Source organism: Phascolarctos cinereus, unplaced genomic scaffold, assembly GCF_003287225.1.
Source record: "Phascolarctos cinereus isolate Bilbo 61053 unplaced genomic scaffold, phaCin_HiC Scaffold_2;HRSCAF=192, whole genome shotgun sequence".
NCBI classification, from domain to species: Eukaryota; Metazoa; Chordata; class Mammalia; order Diprotodontia; family Phascolarctidae; genus Phascolarctos; species Phascolarctos cinereus.
This window is the reverse complement of record NW_027555625.1, coordinates 227,931,597-227,951,505: the sequence shown is the minus strand read 5'-3', so window position 1 is coordinate 227,951,505 and position 19,909 is coordinate 227,931,597. Positions and strand designations below refer to the sequence as shown.

At 43.5% G+C, this 19,909-nt stretch overlaps 1 protein-coding gene across 2 annotated transcripts; it reads left to right on the top strand.

The window, feature by feature from the left end:
• The first annotated feature begins 2,986 nt into the window (after window positions 1-2,986).
• Window positions 2,987-19,267, top strand: CCN5 (cellular communication network factor 5). 2 transcript variants are annotated; one of them, XM_020984114.2, is made up of 4 exons: window positions 2,987-3,363; window positions 10,087-10,303; window positions 15,330-15,572; window positions 17,409-19,267. In XM_020984114.2, exons 1-4 carry the CDS (start codon window positions 3,304-3,306, stop codon window positions 17,630-17,632), a joined length of 744 nt encoding a protein of 247 aa, XP_020839773.1. In that variant the 5' UTR covers window positions 2,987-3,303; the 3' UTR covers window positions 17,633-19,267. The 2 variants fall into 2 exon arrangements, with proteins under 2 accessions (XP_020839773.1, XP_078005972.1); XM_078149846.1 differs by having other exon boundaries at window positions 2,994-3,363; window positions 19,025-19,267.
• The last annotated feature ends 642 nt before the right edge of the window (window positions 19,268-19,909 follow it).

Sequence of the window (19,909 nt, the reverse complement as noted above, 5' to 3'; positions counted from 1 at the left end):
TTTGGCTTAAGGAGGGAATAACATACACAATGGAGTATGGAAATCCATCTTGCCCTACAGGAAAATAAGAGTGGAAGTGAACAAGACAGCAGGGAGTTGATAGAGGGGAGGGCAGAGTAGGGGAGGGGATAATCAGAAGCAAACGCTTCTGAGGAGGGACAGGGTCAAAAGAGAGAATAGAATAAATGGGGGGTAGGTTGGAATGAAGGGAAATATACTTAGTTTTTCACAACAGGACTACTGTGGAAGTGTTTTGCATATCTACACATCTATAACCTATATTGAGATGCTTGCCTTTTCACTGAGGGTGGGTGGGGAAGGAGGGAGGGAGAAAATTTGTAACCCAAAGTTTTAAAAACATATGTTAAAAAAAGAAAAGGAGCCCTAACTTACCTGCAAAAAACACACACAAAAAACCAAACCCTGAATTGAAATATGCACGTTACATGATGAAAAGTTTGAACATGATAAGAACAAGAAATACAAGAATGAAGGAAAAGGAATATAAGGTAATATCCTTCTTCCTTAGAAAATGATGGTTTGGGCTTGATTTTGATTATAGCCAATTACTGGCCAGATTATACTTGGCAATAATTTTAAGCATATTGCTTCAGCCCAGTTAGGTAAAATGGGTTTGAATGCCAGATCTTCCACCTTGTGATCTTCTATCTCTCTATCTCTCTGTTCATTCATTCATTTATTTATTGAGGCAATTGGGGTTAAGTGACTTGCCCAGGGTCACATGGCTAGTAAGTATCTGACACCAGATTTGAACTCAGTTGCTTCTGATTCCAGGGCCAGTGCTCTGTCCACTACCACCATGTGACCCTGAGTAAGTCTCTCTCTGTCTCTGTCTCTCTCTTTCTCTCTCTCTCTCCCAGTTGCCCTTGGTACTGGAGTGGTTGTCAGAGGATCTGGGTTTGAGTATGTCTCTGCTACTTATTACCAGTGTGACCTTAGGCAGGTCCCCAACTTCTATGGGCTAAGTTTCCTTCTGGCTCTAAATCTATGATCTTATTATCCTTCCAGATCTAAAATCTTTTAATGTTTTGTTTGTGGTTGGCTAATTCTTCCTTAAGAAGTATCCCCTACTACATCACAGATTATTTCTCTTCCATATAAGGATAGTTGTGTACTATTGGGAGAGGGGGATAGGGATCTAAAAATCTAGGGCTCCTACTTTCTATTTTTTTCTTTCTTTTTCTTTTTCTTTTTGGCTGGGCAATGGGGTTAAGTGACTTGCCCAAGGTCACAGAGCTAGTAAGTGTTATTTGTCTGAGGCCAGATTCGAACTCAGGTCCTCCTGAATCCAGAGCCGTGAGCTATCCACTGCACCTCCTTGCTGCCCCTATTTTTTTTTTCTAAATGATTTGGGCAACCTCTGAGCTCTCTGTATTTCAGTTTCCCCAGTAGCATGTAAAGCAAAGGCTTATATCATGAATTGATAGCATCAGTCTCAGGCTTTTCTCCTGAATGTGATCATAGAATCACAGGGCCTTAGAGATCATCTAGTCCAATGCCCTCATATTACAGATTAGGAAACTGAGTCCCAGAAGGAGAAAGGGACTTGCTCGAAGAAAGGTAATAAGCTTGGTAAACAACCCTCACAGAATCTTTGTTGCCTGTTAGGCACCAAGAAGAATTCAGGAAGGCAGAAGCCTGGGCCATGGTCTCATTCAGTTGCTTACAACTGAATTCCAGTCATGTTTGGGCCAACACTAAGCCTTCCAGGACAGTTTCTCAACAGAAATCCCAAGAGGCTGATGAGAGTTTAACTTGCCCCACTCCTTCACTGGTAACCAAGATAAGAAGCTATGAAGTAGCAAGATAGGAGGGAATGGGGCTGTCCATTTACCATTCACACCTGAGCCAACATGGACTAGATAACTGAGAATGTGTTGTATTCACAAGACCTTTGAAGCAGGTCCAGAGAAAGAGACTTCAGCACTCTGGCTGGGGTAGCTAAGGGGAATGAGCCAAATCCAGGGGATGTTTTGCTCTGATCCCATGACTCTGGGCTGCTTTAAAAACTCCCCACCAGGGAACACTGGCTGATGCTGAGAGTGTTGACCTAGGATAGGAGAAAGCAAATTCATCACAGACTTACAGGATGATAGAATGTTAGAGCTGGGAGGGACCTTGTAACATAATATGTTAGAGCTACAGGGAATCTTAGAATATTGGACATAAAATGCCAGTGCTGGACGGGACCTTATGATATAGAGTATCAGAGCTGGAAGGGGTCTGATGCTTTTTCTCAGGTTCTCCGCCACGCCTGGAATGCTTTCACTCTTCACCCCTATCTTTTGCAAGCTTCTAATTCCCTTCAAGGCTTAGTTCAACTACCATCTCCTGAAGGAAGTTCACCTGTCCTGATTCCGCTGTCCCAGTTGTTAATCTGCTGGCCTTCCCCACTCCCTCACCATATCACACTGTATTTATTCAGTATACATTTTGTATTTGCTTTTCTGTGTACCTGTTCATCTAAAACAGTGCTAGGCAGTTGCTCTGTTCTTCAGTCATTTCAGTCATATCCTACTCTTCATGACTCCATTTGGGGTTTTCTCGGCAAAGTTACTGGAGTGGTTTTGCCATTTCCTTTGCTAGCCCTAATAAATGTTGGTTGAATGAATGAATTGAATAGAAGAGATAGAAGATACCTTGGAAATCTTTGAATTCCTATTCCCCCATTTTACAGATGGGGAGACTAAGATGCATTGAATAGCTTTTCCCATGGTCCCACTGTGATTTTTCAAAAAATCGTTTTGCATGTTAATATATAGTTTCTCTCTGAAGTAAAATGAGATGTCCCTGCCTTAGGTGTTTCTGACAGCCTAGGGAGGGGGTGATCCTGTGGGCTTTCAAATGCCCAGATAGGAAAAGCAGACTTCCCTAGGGAGGGGTTGCTGGCTTGAAGGGTGGAGAGTAGCTGGAGACAGCTGCTAGCTGGCAGCTTTTAGTCTCAGGGCTCCAGTCATCCCAGCTCCAGACTCCGCTCTGCCTTCTCAATGGGTTATGCGGCCTCACCTTGAGGTGAATGAAAATGTCAGCCGGAATGTGGGGAGGAAAGAATGCTGAGCCCCGTCCAAACCTACTCGTGTTTGTGTTTCACTCTATGAGTGACATCAGAGCCCTTGGAGTATAAGACCCACAGGACTGGACTGGAGCCACGGCGGGCTGCGGCACACACACACACACACACACACACACACACACACACACACACACACAAAACACACTCTGCTGCCTTGCCTTCCAGCTGCGAGGGGAGTGCTATGGTGAAGCCAGAGAGCCGGGAGCAGCATGAGGACTCCACGGGAGATGCCACTGCTCGCACTCTCTCTCCTCTGCCTCCTGTTTGAGGTAAGGGAATTGCCACACCTCACTGTAGCCAAGCTCTCTCGTTTGAGAGTTAAAAAAGAGGGGCAAAGACTTACCACATCTGCTTCTCTCCACATCCCCCCGTCACCCCGAGCCCCACAAAGCTGCCTGCCTCTGCATGCCCTCAGTTCTGTCTCCATCCCTGAGCTCTGGCTCTGCCCTTTCACCCTGAGGTCTGGGGAATAAGAATGATGCCTTCCTCCCCAACATCTCCGAGAGAGCCAATGAATGGCTGGGCTTGGTAGCACACCAGTGGTAAGGCTGCCCTCGGGACTCCCTGCGCTGCCTTCTAGGAGGAGCGAGGTGTCAGGAGGCAGGCAGGGAATTTCAGCGCTGCTCCTGAAAATCATGGCACATTCATGAAGGCAGCCGAGAGTAGATCTGGACCAGCCTGGGCTGGGTAGTACTGCGTGGGCGCTGACTTCGGGCTGCCGACTCCTCAGAGCTGCCATCGCTCTGTCCCTCCGGAATTCCTCGGCTCCTCGTTCCTGGCATCTCCCGAGTTTGACACACTACAAGCCCATGATATCACTGCAATTTCATGCTCGTTGGAAACCTGACCCACTCACTTTACTTTTCAGGCTGTAGGAATCTAAGGCAAAAACCACTCTTGAGTGCCCTGTACTTCTGAATGGTGCCCAGGGCTCATCTCATAAGCGGGTGGATGGCTTCAGACTGCAGTGATTGACCTTGCCTCCCCACCCCATCCCTCTCCTCTTTCTCTCTCTCTGTCTTCTGCTTTCTTTTCCTTCCTTCCCTTCTTCTTTCCTTCTTTGCTTCTTTCTTCTTTCCTTCCCTCCCTCCTTCCTTTCTTTCTTCTCCTTTTCTCTCCTCTCTCTTTCTCTCTCCTCTCTCCCTCCTTCCAGCCATTAATTTATTTTATCTTCTTATCTTTTTCTTCCTTCCTTCCTTCCTTCCTTCCTTCCTTCCTTCCTTCCTTCCTTCCTTTCTTTCTATCTCATGCAATGAAAAGACAGGGAGACCAGAGGCAGGAGGGCTAAGAGTCCCCTTTTCCTATGCATTTCCTTATCTTGTTGCTTCTTGGTCACTTGCCTCTAGAAAGAAGCAATTAAAGAATCCTGTTGGGGACAGGGCACATCAGTTCCAAACATACTGGAGGCCGGGAGAGAAACTGATGGCCAGGGAAGCCTGCTTAGGAGGGGGAGGGTAGGTGGTAGGGAAGGACTGGGATCCACCACAGGAAGAAAATTTCTAGGGTGAAAAAGAGGAATCAGGAAGATTAAAATGAAAAACAGCAACCAGAAAAAAAAATCCTCTACCCCTGCACTACCCCCGCCCCCATCACTTCTCCCTCTCCCAGGAATCTGGCTAGAAGCCCATACTGTGAGCAAAGGATTTAGTCATCACGAACATTTAAAACCACAACAATCTTCTGAGAGAAAAATTAGATTCTTTCAGACAGGTTGTGGACTCCTAAATTGGGGGCAGGGGAAAAGGGTATAGGGAAGGGTGGGGAAGTGAGAGGCCTGGGTCCAGAAGGACTGAGTCTAGGGGGAGGAAAAAGGTCATAAGCTCTTGGATAGCCTTGATCATAGGATCAATGATTTAGAGCTGGAAGAGACCTTGGAGGCCACTGAGTCCACCCTTCTTGTTTTACATGTAAGGAACCTTAGGCACAGAGAGATTAAGTGTTGCAGCTGGAAGGGTTTTGGTTTTTTTTTTTTGATAGTTACAGATAAGTAAAGTAAGGTCCAGAGAGTAGAAGTAGCTTGCTCAAGGTCACACAGCTATTAAATGCTTAAGGTCTGCATGTACAGGTTATTCTACCCCTAAGCTCATGTTCTGTTCCTTTTCTTTTCTTCTGTTCCTTCCTTTTTTTTCTTTTCCAAATTCTATCTATTCTGGAAGTCAAAAGACTTAAATCTGAGTCCCAGTTTTGCTCGTAGGACTTATAGCTCATCAAAGGATATTGAAGTACACAGAGAGAGGAATGACTTGTCTAAGATCATACCTTTTGAGGTCCTACACAGAGCTGAGGTTCAGACCTAGGTCTTCGGACTCTAAATTCAATGCTCCTTTCACATGTGGCATCAGGCTGCCTTAGGGAAGATCACAAGATCATAGATTAGAGATCATTTAGTCCATTTTACAGATGAGGAGACTGATGCTTGGAGAGCTGAACATGTAACTTGTCCACGATTACACTGGGAGGGATTTGAACCTAGATTCTCTAAATTCACCCTGTCTTCCACTATACCAGGATTCTTCCAGAAGGGAATGGAGCCATTTCCAATCATTAGCCTTATGAGGAATTTAGCTCAGCATGAGGACGGGGGTGGAGCAGGTCTCTGGGACTTCATTAGTCTAAAATGGCGTACCCTGGTGAGACACTGGAGAGAGCTGAAGTTCTGAAAAGACAAGAGATTTTGAAAAACAAAGGGTAAAACTTTCAGGTACGTAATAGACATTCCCTATTCTAGAAAGAATAAAAGGATTGAATAGCTCAATTGCTTATGGGGAGGCCAGCAAAACTATGAACTTGTCTATAGGGTGCAGAATACAGTCCTACCTTTGTCCAAGCCTTCTATATGTATATGTATATGTATATGTATATGTATATGTATATGTATATGTATATGTATATGTATATGTATATGTATATGTATATGTATATGTATATGTATATGTATATGTATATGTATATGTGTATGTGTATGTGTATGTGTATGTGCATGTGCATGTATATATGTATACAATACATATATATATACACATATATGTATATATAGATACAGTATGTATAATATATGTGTATATGCATAAGTGTATGTATATGTATATGTATGTATATAGGATTCCCAAAGGAGTATGGGAGGTGGAACTGACTGAATGGACATATCACCTGAATGCTACACACAATGACTTCCTTAGGGAAGGAGCTTTGGAGCAAGAAAGGAGAGAAAAGCCCAGACTTTCCTTATCTCCTGCCTGGAGGTGACAAATGGCCTCAGAGTTGAAGCTGCAGCTCTGAGAGTCAGACTTCTATTGAGCTTGCTGCCCTAGAAAGAGCTGGGTAGTACTTCAGTTGAAAAGAAGGCAGTAAGGAGCACCCTGCCAAGTCAGTAGCTGCCCATCAGTTAATGAGCTGCTGTACTGTGAGTGGCTGAGCAACCTGTCCATCCCATCCTGACAGCAGCTGCCCAGAACAGCCACTGACCAATGGCGTAGATGCGTTACTGATTTGTCATCACTGAAGGCGTTCAGCCAGAAGCTGGGTGACCACTTTAGGGGAGGGTTGTAGAAGGATTCCATTGTAGTTATAGGTTGGACCAGATGCCCTTAAGTACCTTCTAGCTCCAGGATTCTGAGTTCCTAGGAACTGCATTAAGTATTGTAGATAATTATCAGAACAATGACTTAGCATTTTCCCATCTAGGGTAAATACCAGGAGATAAACCTTCTGTTGAGGACGTATGTATGAATACGTGCATGTATGTATGGGGAGGAGGGAGATTTTGCCTCCTACACTGGAAACATGGCTCCTAGGACCCCATCAGGAACCTGCTACTGGGTGGGAGGCAGCATGGAGAAGGTGCTCACCTGAGTCCAACATCTGATAGATTTTAACCGGTCATACTTGCTAATAAGGTGCTAAGCTCTGTTGTTTATATAATGCTGAAGGACTGTGGTAAATTGGGAAAGAGTGCTGGATTTGGAGTCAGAAACCCTGGGCTTGAATCCCAGCTCTACCACTTACTCTCTGTATGAACTTGTGAACCTCATCTGTAAAATGAAGAAGATGGGCTAATAATATTGGCTAATACTTATATAGTGCTTTAAGGTTTACAAAAAGATGTTTTGTTTGAAGTAGGTTATTATCTCCATTTAGTGGATGAGGAAACTGAGGCACAGAGGTTAAATGACTTGCCTAGGTAACACAAGTGTTGTAGGAAGCATTCAAACTCAGGTTTTCCTCAACTCCAAGTCTCAGACTATTGCCTAATTTAGTACTGGGCCATTGGTGTTTTTTGTTATGTCTAGATATGCTTTATGTCAATCATTCGTAGAAGTCAGACTGATACAGAAAAAAGAGACCTGGGCTAAGAGTCAGAAGACTTAGCTAATTGTAGATAATCAATTAATAGATAAATTATATAATTTTAAAAATTAAATAAAATTTAAAGATAAATAAATCAACAATTGTAAACCTAGCTCCTTATAGATAGACTGTGAGGTTTTTCTTCTTTGAATTTCCAATTTTTTGAACATAATAAGTGACTCTGTAACCATGTAAGATTTTACAGATCAATTTCCCAACTCCTACTCCAACTGACAAATTCAGTTGTTGGAAGGCTGCCTAGCTTTCTCCCTGAGGGTTCTAGAAGTACCCTTAAGACCTTATGAGGGTTTCCCTAAAGCCATCAATTTAAGCCTCCATTCCTGTGTGGTACCCATAGTATCAATCACCAGTGCTGCTTAATATATCAGTATCATAGGTACCACTGATTAACAACCCAACATTATATAACCAGTAACATTAATTAGCTTTTACAAAATAATATTTACTGAGAAGATATAACAAAATCAGAAATACAAACACATTTCCCTGACCAAGGGGACCTTCTTTCCTATACTACCTTAGTCCCTAGGGAGAATAGCCTCAGACTTAAAGTCTTTGCTACAAAGCATTTGCCCTATCAAGTTTACTTCTGAATGAAGCATAGAAAAGGATGAATGTCACTCCTTCACTTATGGAAACTGGTGTCTCTGCTACCAGTACTAAGTAACTACTGGGCCATGTGCCTACAGGTCATCATTTACTAGGCTCAGTGGGCTACCAGAAAATTTTGATGCATACCAGTTCCTGGACTGGATCTAGTTCTGCCTGGTCTGTTGTATCTCCATCACTCATCCACCTACAAGTAGAAAAAAACATTTACAAAGAGGCAAAGAGACAGAGGCACCACGTTCATACCCACATGTTTGCCCAGGTAGAGAGATAGGCAGCCATCCTTAGGAAGCCACTGCTTCCACTGTAACCACCTCCCTCCCCACCAGGAGGCTTACCACAATCTGACTGGGTCACTGCCAGGCAAGAGAGAGGTCAGTTTGACTGGTTAATGTTTTTGTTTGCACACCCAGCTCTGATTCAGTAACCAATTAGAGGCTCCACTTTGGCATACAGTAAGTGGTCAAAAACAGTCATAGAATACCTCTGCATGCTCCAAAGACCATGTGAAGGATTGCATCAGCCAGATCATGCTGGGCATGTTCACAAGGATTGGACTATTATTGGACAGTCATATGTTAAATTGACTTTAATTGAATCCTTGTTCTACCACTAAATAGCCCTATGTGACCTTGAATAAGTTACTTCCCCTCAATTTGTTCATAGATAAAATTATTGGGTTGGACTACATGGTCTCTAAGGTCTATTCCATTTCTAAATTCAATTCAATATCCTCATAAGGTAGCTGTCGATTATTTTCTAAATATATAGATGGCTCAGCTCGCATGTGGCATGGATAGAGATCTCATCTGAGATCTAGCCTGTCTTTCTCCAAAGGGGACTTCATTTTTTGTCTTTGTGGGGTGTAGGAGGAGAACTATGGCTAGGCTCTTGCTCCTTCCCTCACCTATCTCCAACAAGGCTATTGGGCTAGAATTGTGACTAACCACCATACCTCAAATAGTCTGAGGTTAGAATACTTTGTGGGCTTCGGGACGAATGCCACTTTCACTGAGTGCTCTTAAGGGGACAGTAATGCTTAGTTCACTCTTGCCAGCTTAGCTCCCTTCCACCAAATGTTGGCTGCACAAGAGATCATTATAAATAGCCAGTACACATCTTTATCAAAGTAAGCAGTAAATGGAAATTAGAGAAGTTATTCAGATTAAAATAGACCAAAGAAGGCACAAAAATAAAAGAGCTCCTCAGCTGAGAGTGAGATAAAATCTTAGCTGTCAAGGAGAGACAATACTCTCACCAAGGGGAATCTGCTCTAGTGTTGCAAATGCTGGAAGTCAAGGGACGTGTTGGGGGCCAGCTTCCCACATTGGCTTCTCCAAGGGAGGTCTCTATCTGCCACTCAAAAGTCTGAATTTACTTCTCTCTAAAACCTGTATCTTTGAAATTCTTTCTCCACTCACACAGGTACATAGCATTTCAGGTCAGTATTCTTTTGGCCAATTACGAATTACATCCCTTTGATTACCACCTTTCTACTGCTATGCTTCCCAAATACTTTCGTAGTTCTCATTTCATTTCGTCCTTACAACATTGGGAGGAAAGACAGGGCAGATTAGTCTCCCTATTTTATATAAGAGAAAACTGAGGCTAAAACAGAGAGAGACAGAGAGACAGAGAGAGACAGAGACAGAGAGGCAGAAACAGAGAGGCATTGACAGAGACACACACACACACACACATAGAGATAGAAACAGAGAGAGAGGCATTGACAGAAACACACACACACACACAGAGATAGAAACAGAGAGAGAGGCAGAGGTAGAGAGAGACAGAGACAGAAACAGACACACACACACAGAGGAGGACTTGATGAGGGTCTCGCAGACAGTCAGTGGCAGAACCAGGACCTAAATTTGGGTCATCTGATTTCTAATCCAGGACACTTTATACTAAAGCTATCTCAGGAGACTGTAGAAAGGGGAATTACCACCATTGATCAGTTTTCCTGATGCTCCTTTCCTGAAACCAAGTGACCAAGCTCTTTGTCTTTATAGGTGTGTGCCCAGCTATGCCGGATGCCATGTACCTGCCCCTGGTTACCCCCACGCTGCCCTCCTGGGGCACCCCTGGTCCTGGATGGCTGTGGCTGCTGCAGGGTGTGTGCTCGGAGGCTGGGAGAGCCCTGTGACCAACTCAACATCTGTGACCAGAGCCAGGGGCTGGTATGCAACTACAGTGCCACCCTGGGGGACAGGAGAGGCACCTGCAACTGTAAGCATGTCTGTGAGCCTAGAGGGGGTGAGGGTGGGAGACAGGCTAGGTATAAAGGATTGGCGGTCCCTCTAGGGCCAGTCCTCAACAAATGAACTTCCTTCCTCTGAGAGTAGAGGCACTGGGGACATTTGGAAGTTGTCCAGACTCCCTCTGATACAGCACAAACTGCCTTGGTCTTGGCCTTTGGAGTCATTTCCTGGGTAGTGTCTGGGCTAGGGTTGCCTGAACTGAAATCACAGGAGACAGAGGGAGATCTCAGCCAAAAAATCTTACGGCGTTAGACCTAGAAGGGTCCTAAGATCATAGGATATAGAATGATAGACCTGGATGAAAATTTAGAGATCATGTAGTTCAACTCCATCATCACATAAAGATAGAAAGTGAAGGAAACTGATCTGTCCATGTTCACACAGCCAAAAAGTGTCAGAGCCAAGATTCAAACCTAGCACTCTTCAACTCCAAGTTGTATGATTTCCTCATTAAACCAGGCTTCTGTTAGAAGCCTTCTTGAGGAGGCCAGAAGAGGGAGACATCACTGTGGATTGAGGGTGGCCAAGGAAGGGTTTCTGGAGGAGGTAGAGCTTGAGGTGGGCCATGAAGGATGAATAAGATCTGACCAGGCATATGGGCAAGGGGGAGGGGGGGGAAGGGGATTTCAGGCAGTGACAAAGAAATTGGGACAGAAAAGAAGTCAACAGCTCATCTGTATAAAGTAAACTCATATGCTAATTAGGAGATTATCCTCATATGCAGTTATAAGGAAATAGTTTATAATAAAGAGTTATAAGGGATTCCACAACCAGCCAGTCCCTCTAGCACCTACCTACCTCGGAAACTGGTCTAGGTTTGCTGAGAATCAAGTAACTTGAAGTAAAAATTTAAATCATTTTTAGAGATAGAAAGGATGTCAGATGACAGACTTGTAGAGATGGAAGGGTATCAAAATATCATAGTTTAGAATTGGAAAGGACCTCAGGGGCCATCTAGTTTAATCTCATTTTGTAGACGAATCATGTAACCTCTTTTCAGTGTCCTTGAAATGTATTTCTGTACTCAACTCTCCTCCCTCTCTCTTTCTCCACCTGTATTATTCCCTCCTTTGACCAGACCAAATAAGAGTGAGTTTCAAGTGTCAGCCACTCTTCTCACCCACTCCTTGTCTGCATAAATATTTATTCTTGCATCTTGATTGCTTGAGAGAGTTTTTCCTAACTTTCCTTTCCCTTCCCCCCAACCTACTATATTCCTCTTCCCTTCTTTCCATTCTTCTCTTAAGATCATCAAGGCATAAGACAATCACTCAGGCCTTGTCTAATTAGACTTCCTCTAAGAGCCCAGATGATAATGGGGTTCAGAGGGAATGTATGTATCATTTCCCCATATTTGAATATAAGCAATTTTTCCTTATGTAGTACCTTTTGATGGCTTATTCATGTTTACCTTTTTCTGTTTCTCTTAACTCCTGTGTTTGAACTTCAAAGATTCTTCGTAACTCTGGTCTTTTCATCAGGAATGCTTGTAAATACTTTATTTCATTGACAATTCATGTTTTCCCATTATACTTAGCTTTCTGGATAAGTTATTCTTGCTATAAGCCCATATCCTTTTCCTTCTGAAATATTGTATTCTGAGCTTTCAGCTGCTTTATGGTGTGATCCTGACTGTGGTTTCTATGTACGTGAATTCTTTCTTTCTGGCTGCTTGTAGTATTTTTTCTTTGACCTGAAAACTCTGGATTTGGGCTATAAAGTTCCTAAGAGTTTTCATTTTGGGGTTTCTTTCAGGAGCTGACCAATAGATTCTTTCAATTTCATTTTGCCCTCTAGTTCTAAAAGATTTGGGAAGTTTCTTTTAAGATTTTTTTTTTTGCAATATGATGTCTAGGCTCTTTTTTTTTTGTCATGGTGTGTAGGTAGGGTAATAATTCTTTTTTTCTTCTTGATCTGTTTTTCAAGTCAGGTGGGTTTATTTTTTTGGCTATGAAATATCTTACATTTTGTTCTACTTTTCACTCTTTTGACTTTGTTTTAATACTTCCTGTTAGCTCATAAAGCCATTGGCTTCTATTCAGTCCATTTTAATTTTCAGGGAGTTTGTCACTTGGGCAAGGTAAATAAGTGCCAAGTGGTTAATTCTGTTTGCAATTCTTCCTATAATACCCCTCATTTCTTTTCCAACATTTTCCTCTAGCTCTTTCATTTTATTTATAAAAACATTTAAAACTTTTTTTTTCCTAAAAAAACCTCTGGTTCATCTCTTCCAGGAATTCTAGTTGAATCTGGGCTCAAACTATATTTTTCTTTTACTCTTTTCTTGCATGTGTTTTGGAGTCATTCTCTTCTCTTAAGCACTATAACAGTTATTTTATTTTATTGTGCTCATTCTTCCAGCCTACTTCTTGATAGCAGATTTGACTTATGGCCTAGGCTCTGCTACACTTCTAGAGGGAAGGTCTGGGCTTTTTCTGTTGCTACTTTCTTGGTATATTGAGTATTGTATAATTCAAGGCTCTCAGGGACAACTCATGGGGACCTTATAGCTTTCAGTGCTCTCAGAGGAGTCTGATCCAGGGCAAAGTCTGATTGCTGTCACCCTTGTCTAAACTCTGCAAGCTCCTGACTTGAGTTTGGGTCTGAGCAAGAGTACATTGCAGCCAGATGGAAAGCTTTGCTCATTCAGTATCATGGAACTCCAGCTCCCACTTTGATCATTACTACTTTATAGGCTTCAGACTGGGCTAGAAACTGGAACTGAGACCCTATTCTTTGCCTGGGGTCTGGGCCACACCACTGCTACTTGCTTCTGAACTTTCTCTTCTCCTCACACTTTCTAGCACCTGCAACAGCTTCTTGCCTGGGAATCCCAGCCTGAGTCCAAGTTCTTCTTCTTGACTCTGCCCTACGTTTGTCATCCAGCCTGGATAGTGGGTGACAAATAACCCCTGTTCCTGTTGAGGTACCCTAGTATGGGTCTGGGGATGCCCAGATATGAGTCTAGAACCTCTTCTTGCCTGGCACACAGCCACTCCTTGGGCCTTCCCTGTGTTCTCTGTGTGGCATTCCTAGCCAGGCCCTGTCCCCACTGTCCACAGACTTCTCTGTGATGACCTGGGCTGGGGGAACAAATGACTCCTTGTGACTTTTTCTTGGATTTTCTTAACAGAATTTGGTCTGATACAAAATTTTCTAGATCTGTTTGGAGAAGTTTAGGGGGTCAGCTCTTTGTGCTGCTTCCTGATACTACATCAACTGATGGTACCTCTCATGATGTAGATTTGATGGACTTGGAACCTGAAGCTTAGAGTGGGAAGTGATTTGCCCAAAGCCACAGAGCAAATTAACGGAAGAGCTGGGTTCAGATCCTGTTCTTCTAACTCCTAGTACTATTTTCTTTCTAATGAGGCAAGGGACCTAAAAGAAGGGTTTTCTCTGTCAATGTGCTCTCGTGCCACACTCATATGTGTTCAAAATCACACACATGCACATTCATTCTCTGGCCTTCTTGGGAGTATGTTGGGTATCAGGAAGACAGGAAGCCCTTGGGCCTTCAGGTCTGGTCCCTGCCCAACTCAGGCATGGGAGGAGTGAGCTCCCTGACAGCTGTCACAAAAGGTATCAGGAAAAGCAGCAAAGATTAAAGCTCTCCCCCACCCCCACTGTTTCCTCCACAACTGATTTTCCTAAACAGATGCTACTGTTTACAAGACAATCTTACCGACAAGGAGACAGGAGGTCTCCAGAGATTCCTACCCCAGCCTGTCTGGAGCAAGAGATTAAGGTGGCAGCCAGCTACTCCTTGGTTTCTAGGAAACGGGTGTCCACATGGCATCAGCCCAAAGTTGCAGAGGGTTTGGAGCCTGAACTGACCTCTTACCTTTGGGAGACAGCAAGTGGGCATGGTGGCAGGGGGACAGTGTATGCTCCTACCCACCCCCTTGATCTCTGAAGGAAAGACTGGGAGCCAGACTCCCTCATTTAAATCTGCTCAAATTTGCTTTTCTAACAAGTCTTTATTTAGCACTTGCAACCTGTTTTCTACAATGGGAGGGAAACAAGCAAAGTAGTAGGGTGAAAAAACCCCTGAAATTGAAGTCAAATCCTGTATTTGTTCATTTCAGCTACCCCCCACTCATATTCCCCTCTTCTCACTTTCTGACTCTTCCCATTTTAGTGGCAGATTCCCTGAGGGCCGGATCTCAAGCTGACTCGGTTTTTTCTCCTGTTGGGGAATTCTCCTTTCACCATCATCAGTTCCAGCCCAAAGTGACTTCTGGGGGGGACAAATCTCAAATTTGTCACTACTTGTGTGACTTTGGATACATATTTAATGTCTCTGGGCCTCAATTCATTTATCTGTAAGATGACAGGGTTAGTCCTTGATCTCTAACTTCTCTCTCAGCTCCAGTTCCAATGATCTAAAGATACAAAAGACAAAGTCCCTTCCCTCAAGGAGGTCATAGACTAGGTGGGAAGACAAATCATATGCATCTGAAACAAGTCTAGAACAAGTCAGCATGAAGTCCTCAATTATGAGAGGCAGGATGGTAAGGTGTACTGCGTTCTAGTCAGAGGACATGGGTTTAAATCCTGGCTCGGACACTTACTGGGCAGCTAGGTGGCACAGTGGATACAGCATTGGGCCTAGAGTTCAAACATGGCCTCAGATATTTATTAGCTGTGTGACCCCAAGCAAGTCACATAATCCTATTTGCCTCAGTTCCTCACCTGTAAAATGAGCCAGAGAAGGAAATGGCAAGCCAGTCCAGTATCTCTGCCAAGAACAAAACAAAACAGAAAACAAAAAGGGTCATGAAGAATCAAACACAAGTGAATGACTAAACAACAAAACCAAAATTAATAAGGTCCCACGTTGGCTACTCTGCTGGCTACCACTACAGTCAGGACTGCCTATTACTACACAGGGGCACAATTGTTGGTTATGCTGTATGGGTTTGATGGACTGTTCCTTTAAATCTATATGAGTGACCGAGTGGGTGTTGGGATCTTGATTTTTCCCTTCACAGTTCCAGAAGATGACGGCAGCTGCGAGGTGAATGGGAGGACCTACCGTGATGGGGAGACCTTTCAGCCAAGTTGCAAGTTCCAATGCCACTGCTCAGATGGGGGGTTCACTTGCACTCCCCTTTGCAGCGAGGATGTGCGGCTGCCCAGCTGGGACTGTCCCCACCCTAAACGAGTTGATGTCCCCGGAAAGTGCTGCCAAGAATGGATCTGTGACCAGGCAGTCCAACCTGGCCCAGCAACAGGTAATGTATCAAAGCCAGGCCAGCCCTGGCCAAAACCAAGGGGCCAGCCAAGTCTAACAGCATCCCCTGGTGCCCACGTTCCACTTCCACACCACATTCCTTGCCCTCCACTTTCTCCTCCCCCCCAACTTTCCCAGTGTCTTGGCTCATACAGGAAGGTGTGGAGCAGTAACACCAAGGCTCCCTTCCTTTTGCTTTGTTATAGCTTCCACTGTGGTTTTATTAAGCACCTACAGTGTACAAAGCTTAGTGGCTAGGTGCTGGGAAAGAGAAAAACTTTAGATGATGATGGTGATGATGATGATGACTACAATAGTAAGAATTCTCAGCACATTAGGGTTTACAAAATACTTCCCCCACAGCAGTCTGTGATATGAGGATGAGAATACAAGTGTGACTTCTCCCAGTTTACAACTGATCATACCAAGACCCAAAATGGTCAAGTGATTTACATAATTGTAGGATTTAGAGTTGGAAAGGACTTAGAAATCGTTCAATTCTATTCCATTCAGTCCAACCCCAAACACCTTTCCTTTGCATAGCATGTGCCAGACACTGTGCTAGGTAGATATTCACAAAAATATAGATATTCCTGCCCTCAAGGAGCTTACATTCTTCTGGGGGATCACACATGTATACAGATAATTAATTACATAGTAATTTGAGGAAGGCTGTATGTGATGTCTGAGAAGGAAAAAGCTGTTACCTATAGGGTGGGGCAGTAAGAGAAAGGGAAAGAGGAGGATCAGGGAAAATTTCCAGATGGAAAATTAGCATTTGAATTGGGCTTTCAATGTTTCAATAAGCAGAGGGGAAAGGGAGACACTTCAGGCACAGGAGACAAGATCAGCAAAGATCATAGATTTATAGTTGGAAGAGACTATTAGAGGTCACATCCAAATCCCTCATTTTATAGATGAGGAAACTGAGGCTAGAGAGGTATGTACCTTGCCCAGGGTCACACAGCCAGTAAGTATCTGAGGTGAGATTTGAACTCAAGTCAACTGAACCACAAGTCTATCCATTGTACCATGTACACAGAGTTGGGAAAGAGTGGAACATGTGTGGAGGGGATGTCAACTCGTCTATTCTGACTGGAGTGTGGATTACACAGAGGGATATAGTGAAAATAAGGTTGAAAAGGCAGGGCTGATTTGGAAAGGCCTTGAATGTTAGATTAAGTTTGAATTTTACCTAGTGGGCCACAGGGAGCTAATGAAAGTTTCTGAGCAGGGGAGTAATAGAAAAAAATTAAAAAGATCTATGTGTAAGGAAGATATCTGGCATTATATGAAGGAAAGGTTGGAGGGGGAGTGACTGGAGAGGGGTGGGGGAGTCTTGTTCTGAAACCATTATGACAGACCAGGCAAAGGATGGTTCCATGGAGGAGAGAGGCAAGAGGCAAGAAGGCAGAGAATGAACTAGTGTAATTCTCTATAACTCCCCACAATCTTATACTCTCCTAAAAGTCTTGCCACATCCCTGTTTGGAACATAGAGGGACAGGAAGGGCCTGGTAGCAGAGCTGGGACAAAGCATTTGTGAGGCTTCATCAGGTATGAAAATTTCTCCACGTGTGTTACTGGTCATTGGAGGTGTTGAGCCTTTAGTATAATATGCTACAACACAAGCAATTTGACTTAATCCCAAATCAATCCCTACAGCCCACAGAGATGGAGATTGTTCTGGTGCTGTAGAGGCACATCCATATGTCTCTCATTGTGCTGGATGGTGCGCCCTAGCTGGCCCTCTATGCCCGGTCCTGGCTCTGACTGAGACTAAAGTTGAGTTTCTAAGAAATTGCTGATGCAATGTCTCATGCTTTCTTCCTGTTCAGTGCCCCGGTTCCTGGGACCTCCAGTACCATTGTCCCCTCGATTTGCCTGCCAGGAATGGAGCACATTGTGGGGCCCCTGTTCTGCCACCTGTGGGCTGGGTGTGGCCACTCGGGTGACCAATCAGAATCCACACTGCCGGCTGGAGATGCAGCATCGTCTATGCCTACTCAGGGCCTGTCCTCCTTTAAGAGGACCCTACCACAGTGTCATTGGTGCCTCTTAAGGGGAGGTGTTCCTGTCTATGCTTGTGGATAAAGTTTCTGGGGCAAAAGAGATACCAACTTGCTAGGCTTGGAGACTGACTGCCGTCATCTCCTACTGAAGCCTCCATCAGGCTGCTCTGACCTATTGCTCCAATACCTTCCTTTGAAGGAGACTGATCCCCTTCAAAGGAGGCGCTAATAAGGCTCATCTCTACCTACAGGCCTCTAGAATTCTAGATTTTTAGCTTCTCCCAGATATCCTAACCAGCCAAGACTCAGTACAGAGATGCAGACACAAGTCACCTTAGGATCACAGAGTTTAGGAAAGGGATCTTAGAGATCATTTAGTTCAGGAGTCCCTAACCTGGGATCATGGGATAGACATCAAAGGGTCTGTGAACTTAGATGGAAAAAATTGCTTATTTACTTTCACTAACATCTAAAATGTAGTGTTTCCCTCTACTAGGAATTTTTTTAAAAACACTGTTAATCTGAGAAATGGTTTACAGGCTTCATCAGACCACCAAAGGGATCTATGACACAAAAAAAGATTAAGAATTTCCAATCTAGTGCAACTCTTTCATTTTACAGAAGAGGAAACTGAGGTCTGTAACAAAGAGCTATTTAATTGATAGACTGTTCTGTTTTCTTTTACATTTATGTGTCACTTTATTTTTTGTGTTTCTTTTTTATTTTTAAAAATACTTAATTTTTCCCAATTACATGTAAAGAAAAATTTTAATATACATTTAACAAATTTTTTGAGTTCCAAATTCTTTTGCTCCTCTCCCTTTCCCCCTCCCTGAGACAACAAACAATTTGATATAGGTTGGTTATACATGTGCAATCACGCAAAACCATATTTCCATGTTAGTCATGTTGTAAAAGAAGACACAGACCAAAAAAAACAAAAACAAAAACCAAAACCAAAACCAAAAAAAAAAGTGAAGAATAGCATGCTTTGATCTGCATTCAGAGTCCATTAATTCTTTCTCTGGATATGGAAGCACTTTCCAACATGAGTCCTTTGGAATTGAATAGACTGTTCTTCTTAAAAATATATATATATAAACAACTTTAGTTTCCTATTTGTCCAAGACTGAACATGTGTACAAAGTCCCAGAATCCCCAAGCAAGAATAAGCCTCCATACATCCTCTACTGAGCATACCCTAGAAGACAATGGAGGATAGGGATGAATCTCAAGGTTCTCTGGGGAGTGCTAGCACTTTAAATAGGACAAGAACAGTGTGGAATTGAATCAGGTATCCATAACTCAGGGTTCCTGGCTCTGTATGTCTTTGGTACAGTCCCTTTTTCTTATGGACCCTCAGTTTCCCTCTGTAAAATGAGGAAACAAGATCAATAACCTCTAAGGTCCCCTCTAACTCCAGTAATCTACTTCTAATGTAGGTGGAGACATGGTTGGCAGTCCCAGAGAAGGCCCTTAGGAGGTCCAGGGTTCAATGTGCCAAGCCCGCACATCATGCTGGGCTCCCAAGGCTGCCATGAAAGTGACCTCTAGGATCCATAGCCCCACCGGGAGTCACGTACAATGCATGAAGAAAGCAGTGCCAATGGTGTTCCTGTCTTTTTACCCGTAGAGATATGCTTGTTCAGTGTATTTCTGAGTCTATTAAAGCACTTTTGTGGAAACTCCTGGTGTCTATGATGACCCTTGCCTTTGGTGTCCCGGGGGAAGAGGACACGAGGGATGGGGATAAATTTAAGGCAAATATAGAAGACTCCACATTCCCAGAAATCAAACTATGCCTGAGCAAAGTCACATACCAGGCCTTAAAGAATGTGAATAAGGATACTTCTGGTTAAATTTTGGTGGGAGATTGTGGGGTTTTTTTTAATGGGGGAAATACTGAAAATCTCAGGTCTTTCTCATACCAAGTCCAGCATATGCTATCCTCTATGCCACCTAGTTGCCTAACAATCTAAAGGCCCATGATGCCAAGATTCTAAGATGGCAGCATAAAGGGTTGCCAATCATATCATGCTGTGGAATGGAGGTGTCAAGTTGTACTGGCTAGAGTCAACTTTGGAGTCAGATCTGAGTTCAAGGTCCACCTCTGAACCCTCCTGGCTCTATGATTCTGAGCAAATCACTCAGCCTCTAAGTGTCCTGAGCAACTCAGACACTGTAAGGTTCGGACTTGTATTGATGGAGGAAGTTTCCTCATCTGGGAGTTGTCTATACCAATGCAATCATAGGTCCAGTCAAAAAAAAAAAAAAAGGAAGGAAGGAAGAAAAAATGAAAAGAAAGAAAAAAAAACAGAGGAGATGAA